Source organism: Salvelinus fontinalis, chromosome 31, assembly GCF_029448725.1.
Source record: "Salvelinus fontinalis isolate EN_2023a chromosome 31, ASM2944872v1, whole genome shotgun sequence".
In the NCBI taxonomy this organism is placed as follows: domain Eukaryota; kingdom Metazoa; phylum Chordata; class Actinopteri; order Salmoniformes; family Salmonidae; genus Salvelinus; species Salvelinus fontinalis.
In genome coordinates this window covers 47,316,621-47,324,150 of record NC_074695.1, presented here as the reverse complement: position 1 = coordinate 47,324,150, position 7,530 = coordinate 47,316,621, and the positions used below count along the sequence as shown (strand labels likewise).

Below are 7,530 nucleotides of genomic sequence, written 5' to 3'. Positions count from 1 at the left end.
CACCCCGGCCCCACTGTAGTGGTGCACTAATGGCTATTAATAAGTCACGTCACTGACTGAGGTCTAAACATGCAAGAATGTGTACCTACACTGTAATTACACTGTAGCCTACCTACCTATGTAACTTATATATGTGTTATATGGCACCCACATAAGTATAATATTGAGTCTCTTGGATCACTCAAAAATAGTCTGTTCATTGATTGGTTGTTTTATTGACGGCAAACCTCTCCTCCTAACTTGGTGACTGACTCTTTTGGTTAGATTCTATTGGTTAAACTCCCTTACAATCGTCTTCCTAACTGATGATAATGCAAGGTTCTGCCACATCTTTGTTCATTGATTGGAAACGTTTAAGAACATAGAATTTATTACATGATTAATTGTCAATCCATCCGCGGTGGGACTTGCGTGGGCTATAGGAAAATAAAAAAAAGGATCACAAAATTCCAATAGTATAGAATAACATGTAAGAGTTATTTATACCATGGGGTACCATCCCGTATTGTACACAGCAGGATTGGGAAATGTAGGCCTACACATGCTCTCCCTTGATCCACCCAAAAGCAAAAGCATCAAACCTAAAAATGCTGAATACTGCACAGCGTGATTCTGTCATGGCTCAGAGATACAGGACGTTCCATTTCAGAACTGAAATATTTACTGTGCACATGTTTATTACTATTGTACATTTCCAAGAGGAACACTGTGAAATCAGGCAGCAACATAATAAGGGATTCCTATGGAATAAAGACTGTTCTCCCCTGTAAGCACAACTTTCCGCTTCGGGCAGTGTCCAGAGGGATAGGGTCTGCGTTTAAGGCACATGTCTGATGCACCCTAGAAATGCTGCCTTGTCACTGAATGGTCTACTGCAGGTCAATGTCAAATGACTAATAAATGGTCATGTGGTCATTTGGTCCGGCGATATTCATTGGTGCCCGGTTAATAATGGCATAGGCTTGGTAAAAATTCAGGTGGTCCTCTTTACTTTTGGATATAGTTTCCAGCTCGTTGATGTTCAGTTTATCCATGACCCTGTGGTCTATGTTCAGTCACTTCCTGGTTGTAACCTCACACGGATATGACCCGTACGGGGCGCTCCTTGACATAGAGGGGTTGTTGACACATCCTGTTGGGCTTCTCCAGAAGTGGAGATTCACTGCCCTCCTGTCCTCCATACTGCCTGACCAGGCCTGAGCCTGGGGGTACCACTTGGTTCTGAACCAGGCCCGTGGTCCGAGGTGGACCTGGATACTGGGTTGGGATAGGGTTTTGAAGTAGACCTGGATTGTGTGGCAGACCTGGGTTGTGGTAGAGGCCTGAGTTGTGTGGGAGGATGGGCTGGTTGTAGCCTCTGCAGGGAAGAGGAGCTGAGTTGAGGGCTGGGCCAGTGGTGGAGGCCTGGACTGGACCAGTCAGAGCATAGGGGTACTGATGATACCTGTAGAGAGGACAGACACAGAGACATTGAACTTTGCAGGGCAGACACGCATGAACATGCATGCACGCAGGCACACACACACACACACACACAGTCCTAACCAGCTGGGTCTCTTATTGGTACACATTGAAGGGTCATTGTTGACCCATGGTGGAAGTGCCTTCTCCTGGGTGTTGTTATTGTTGTTCCTGCCATTGTGGCCATAGCGAGAGGCCCTGTTCTCTTCCAGTTCCACTTGCTCCAGCTGGTGCCACAGACGCGTCTCCCTGGCAACGCAAAAAAAAGTTTTTACAGTAGTAGGATCTTAATTTGTTCACTCTTTTGTTGCTGAGAATTTTCCTGAACAGCAGGACATCCAAACGTGTAGTGTATTTGAGGTTTAAAAAGGGCTTCTAAAGTTGATCATTTCCACTTTGAAATTTCAGACTTGATTTGCCCTAATGAAAAATGTATCAACCCATACAAAAATTTTCATTAATGATAATTCACATAATAATTCCCATTTCCTGTTGCTGCAAGATTATTTTCCTGCTATAGCAAACTGGCTCAAATTAAGATCCTACACCTGTATAGTCCCATGTAACTTACTTGGTAAAGGATGATGTTTGCAATGCCAGGGTTGTGTGTTTTATTCCCATGGGGGACTATTATGAAAATGTATGCAGTCATTACTGTAAATCTGAAAATGTATACACTCACTGAGTTGCTCTGGATAAGAGCATCTGCTAAAATGTAAATGTTGTACTGTCAATAGCTACTGTATATCTCAATATTGTTATCAATCCCCTTTACCAAATAGTATAATTTACTGCTCTCCATCTTTCGCTTTTTCTCACCTCTTCCTGTCTTCTCTTTTCCTTTCTCTCCCCCCTTTCTTCCGTTCATCTCTCCTTCTCATGTGTCCTGTCTCATCTTTTGGTCTCCTCTCCTCCTTCTCCCTTTTCACTAGTCATCGCTCCTCCTCTCCTATCTCTCTCCTCATCTACTATCTCCTCTCACCCATCCAGTCTATCTCTCCTTCTCACCTCTCCTTCCATCCTACTTCCATCTCTCCCTCCGGCCTCTTCCTGTCTCCTCCATCACTCCTCTCACCTCTCCTCCCATTCTCCCTCCATCACTCCTCTCACCCTTCTTCCTCTCCTCCTCTGCTCTTCTCTCGCTTTCTCTCTCCTCACCTCCTCTCCTCCCTCCATCTCTCCTCTCACCTCTCCTCCTTCTTCTTCTCCTCCTCCGTGACACAGTCGAGCAGACAGCAGGTGATGAAGGCAATGGACATGAGGAGGATGATGGCACAGCTGATGATGGATGCCACCACTGCCACACGGAACCCAAAGTCTTCAGACGGGGACACCGCTGGGAGAAAAGATAAAACATCTATCAATTAATTTACGAGATCTGTCTACAGATAACGAACAAGATATATAAAATCAAATCACTCCAGAAAGTGATGGAAATATGATATATTTGAATGCCTTTTTAAGTGTATTGCATCCATTTATAATAGACATCAATAAGTACCTTGGTACCATGGTACCTAAAGTATGACATTGACATCTACATGACACTGCCCATGGTCAGAGAGCACATAAAACTATCTCCAATATATTCCTCTATATTCCTCTTTTTCAGAATAATTAAGAGGCTGACAGGCAGGGAGTTTGCAATCCATGCACTTTTTCCACTCAATGCATTCTGAAGATTTAATATACTCCTACACATGCATGCACGCACGCACACACACACACACACACACATACAAGCACGCACACACACACGTACACTTTCCTAAGAGGACTACTTTCATTTTCACAATGAAGCCGGGTCTGACTCATCCATAATGTATGACTGAAGTGACGGCTGTCTTCACATGCTCTCAGCCATTGATTGGCCAGATGAGCTGACTCCCTAGTGTCAGACGGAGAAGGGTGAGAGAGTGACAAACCTAACAGTCTCTCATTTGGACTTCGGTTCCTCATTGAATACAAATATGCTTTACATAAGTGGCTTATAAATATGAAAAGGACGTCTATGAATATTTCAAGAACAAACATAACCGGCACTGTACTATTGCGGAGTGCTTTGATTGCTGGCTGGTATATAATTTTCTATGACAACATGTCCTATAGGAGTAGACTGGTGTCCTCAGACCAACTCTGCCATGTACTGAACATACTGTAACTATGAACATCCACACCTACAAGTAAAGACCAGTGGTACATAAGTGTGTGAGTATCCTCTCAGCATTAGATGGGTCATTCCACTAATTCGGTGCCTTTTGAGAAGTGTCACTTTTAAATGTTTTTCAAAGCGCAGATGTTCAACTTAATAAAAAACAGGTTTTCCCATCTCAAGAGGTTAAATAAAAAATATAGAATATAGTAAGTGCCTATTAAGTACCAAATATAGTAACAAAGTTGAGTGTAACAGAGTTGACTAACAGGGTTGACGATGTGTTCTTAAATCAGCCATTAATCCCCTTGTGACAGGAGGAATAAAAGCTTGTTCTGTGCAACAGGGAGTGGCAATTGAAGGCAAGATTCACACCAAAAATACATTTGTTAAAATATTCCTACCCTGTCTATCTATGGGTAACGGGGTTGACGTGTTATGCTCGACCCACTCAGTTTTCTATCACAAAACACCAGAAAAAGGCCAAAAAGAGTAGAACAAGCTCACTTGCTTTTACTCTATGATTTGACTATTAGATGTTCATTGTTTGTTTAGATTAATTTGGGGATTAAGTGGGATAAAATCTTTCTAGAAGTGATACAGGTGTGAAGGAGGGACATGTCAAAAATCTGAATTTTGGAACTTCACTTTAGCAAGCCTTCATTCATATGAAATGACACTTCATTTCATATAACAGGCTTTTAAAATGCTATATTTGTCCACAATTTCTACATAAAATATCAAAGGGTTGCAAAAAGGCACTAATTTCGTGGAACGACACAGATACATACGTTTACACCATGGAGAGCCTCCTGACCACTGGGTGCTGTTGCTGCCCCAAACACAGGACACCTCATTGCCCCCCACCAGACGGTGTCTGGATGGGCACTGCAGGGTGATCACCGTGCCCACATTGGTGCCATTCCCCTGAATGATCTTCTGGGTGCCCAGGGCGGGCTGGGGCATGGGCGTGCACTGGCCTGGAGGGGGTGATGGGAGATGGTAACTATGGTAACTATGGTACATACAGCCATATGTGAGCAGAACAGATAACTCAAACTAGAACAGCCAAAATATAACTTTCAGAGGAGAGAGCACCACATGGAACCTTCACAATGGAATGCTGCTGCTTCCCTTCAGCACAGAACACTACATTACAGAACACTCTGCATCGAAGCCCGTTGGGGGCTGCTCAGTATTGCGTGACAAAAACACACACCACATCTGCAGCCCTACACTTTGCTGCATGTAATGCTGATGGTATCAAAGCAGGAAACATGATAAATCATTAAATAAAAGGCCTGCTAGCTTGGCAGAAACTCAGGTCTCATTTGTGGCCATGTTAAACAGCTGGTTTTCAGACTCAGCACGGTGCTGCAGGAAAATGGACTCCCGCTGTGAGCTCTGGTTTTCATACTGAACTATGGCCCTCAACAGAAGGACACTGCTCTAATGCAAATATACAGGTGTGTATTTCGGAAGGAATCAAAGTAAGCCACAGCTTGTGGATAAACAAAACAGCTTTGTCACATCCTGTGAAGCGTGTTCAGTCAATTGTTTCTACACTGGCTGTGCTACTGTAATTGTTTAATATAACAAAAAACACATTCACATCTTATCACCTCAAGAGTATAACGGAAATGTAATTAATCTCTCATTCTCTCTCGCTATAATTCAAAGGAATACTCTCACGAGTCTCATAAGTTTGGGAATTTGCGAACACTATTTTCAAATGACATTTGAGGGAAATTGTCTGTGAAATCATGTAGCCTAGGCCTATTATGATTGTTTAGAAATTGTTGCAGTGTTACCTTGCCACCACAAGAGGTCCTACATGTTCAAGAAATGACTTCCTGAACTCAACGGTATCTGAAAGAGGAACCAAGTTCTTTTAATTCAGATAAGGTTTGAAATAGTGTTCGTAAATTCCAAGACTTCTGAGACTCATGAGAGTATTCCTTTGAATTGTAGCGAGAGAGAATGAGAGAGTGAGAAAGAGAGAGAGAGAGACAGAGAGAGTCAGCAAGCAAGAGAGTTATGTTGCTGACTGACTATTGGGTGCTAGGCTAATTCATAACCCATCATTTCTGCAGGGCAGGCAGACAGCGCTCTCCAGCAGTCTGTGACTCATAGATTTCTGATCAAAGATATCAGTTCTCTCTGTCAGTTGGGCTGGGCTGGGCTGGCAGGGTGAGTTACATTGCTGAGTAGGCCTTTCAAGGCAATGATGAAACTTCGCCAGCCTGAACAGATCCACAGAAAACACCATATTTATGCAACGTTTTTTTAGTACACAATAGACAATTTTATGTAACTTGTGAGTGTGTGTGTGAGAGAGAGAGAGAGAGAGAGCGTGTGTGTATGTGTATGTGTGTGTTTAAAGGTGTAGCTGTACATCCCAGCTCAGTACAACCGCAGTGTTAGTTGGTGTGAAACTAAGCCACCTGCAGCTTCTCAGACCATGTGATCTATAGGAACACACTCTCACTTCGCCCTCTCCATTCTTTTGTCCTCATTCACAATGCAGGCTCAGAATAGACAAGAGGCTGGCTACTCTATTATTCCATTAAAGCCATAGCTTATAAAACGTTAAGACTTTTTATTCCATGTATGTTTTGCTGTCATGTGATAGTTTGCAAACATATTATGCGTAGCTTGCAGAAAGTAAGCCTAATGTTGTTTTCCTGCAATGTAATTCATTGAGTACAGATACATCATATAAATGAAGTGCTATTTGTGTGTCATGGAATGCATTTTCTCCCCAAAATTAGGCTACATGTTGGTAGGCCCTACTCTGTGATGGTATACACACACACATGTTAACAGCTATATTTAACAAAGCCATTAAACAACATCATAATGCCTACCAATAAAACAGGCACTGTTCTAATGACATGACATCTATGACCACGTTGGATACATCCTGAAGCTCGCTTACCTGTATAATTACGGCCACGGTTGCCGTTTTTGGTTGAATAAATAGTTCTGGAAACATCAACCACCGAAGCTGTAACCGTTGACATGTCGGACGTAATCTACCCAACGGTCGACAACCCCTCCAGGACGCGCGTAAAAAACGACAAGGAGACCCACAAGAGTATGCTACGGTAGCCTACAGCTGGAGAATTATGGTCACTGTGCTGGATTGTGTTCGCAGCTGTCTCAGTGCCTGTGCGTGCTCACGCGTTTGCTTTTTTCTGTCTCTTACTCCCGAGCACCCGGACCCAACAGCAACCCATCAGTGTGTGTGTAGGTGTGTTGGTGTATCGGCTCGGCATGTCGCGCTGCGCTCTGGGAACGCACTGACTGTCCCGAGCAAAATCCGTCCTTCTTTGTCTGCGAGATTCTGCTAAACTAATCGCTGTGTAGGCTGTCCAAATATCACTTGGTTAACTTGATGGCACGGTAATAGGCCTGTTGTCAGGGACCCCCGAAGGTTGGCAGAATAGAATTAGGAATTAAAACAGGCCTACATTAAGTAATGTAATATGATCGCTATGGTGGGCAGTGAGTTCCTTCTTTCAGTTCACAATACAGTAGTAAACTGTGTGTTTGTGGGCTAGAGGTGATTCTGTCACATTGCCCCGCCTTTGATGATCTGTTTGTGCACACATTATACTTTACGATAGTGGTACTGTATGCTGTCATTCATAGCACTAAGCATAGATAACCAGTCTTTTGATATACTATAAGCTATTTGGAAGTAGTCACATTTTATATTTCTTATAACATGCTATTTATAAGACTCGGATATCAAATCAAATCAAATGTATTTATATAGCCCTATGTACATCAGCTGATTTCTCAAAGTGCTGTACAGATATCCGGAATGTGCTTATTGTTGAATGATGTAATGCATCAAAGGATATGATGGAGACTTTGATAGTGTCCACCACTGCACACGTCAATCTGACATC

The 7,530-nt window shown here is 43.0% G+C and overlaps 1 protein-coding gene across 2 annotated transcripts; it reads right to left on the bottom strand.

The window, feature by feature from the left end:
- Window positions 1–352: 352 nt before the first annotated feature.
- Window positions 353–7,130, bottom strand: LOC129830419 (uncharacterized). 2 transcript variants are annotated; one of them, XM_055892983.1, is made up of 5 exons: window positions 6,552–7,130; window positions 4,405–4,593; window positions 2,650–2,797; window positions 1,546–1,710; window positions 353–1,444 (listed from the first exon to the last, which is right to left on the bottom strand). In XM_055892983.1, exons 1-5 carry the CDS (start codon window positions 6,634–6,636, stop codon window positions 1,075–1,077), a joined length of 957 nt encoding a protein of 318 aa, XP_055748958.1. In that variant the 5' UTR covers window positions 6,637–7,130; the 3' UTR covers window positions 353–1,074. The 2 variants fall into 2 exon arrangements, with proteins under 2 accessions (XP_055748958.1, XP_055748959.1); XM_055892984.1 differs by lacking the exon at window positions 4,405–4,593 and having other exon boundaries at window positions 6,552–7,129.
- Window positions 7,131–7,530: the final 400 nt, after the last annotated feature.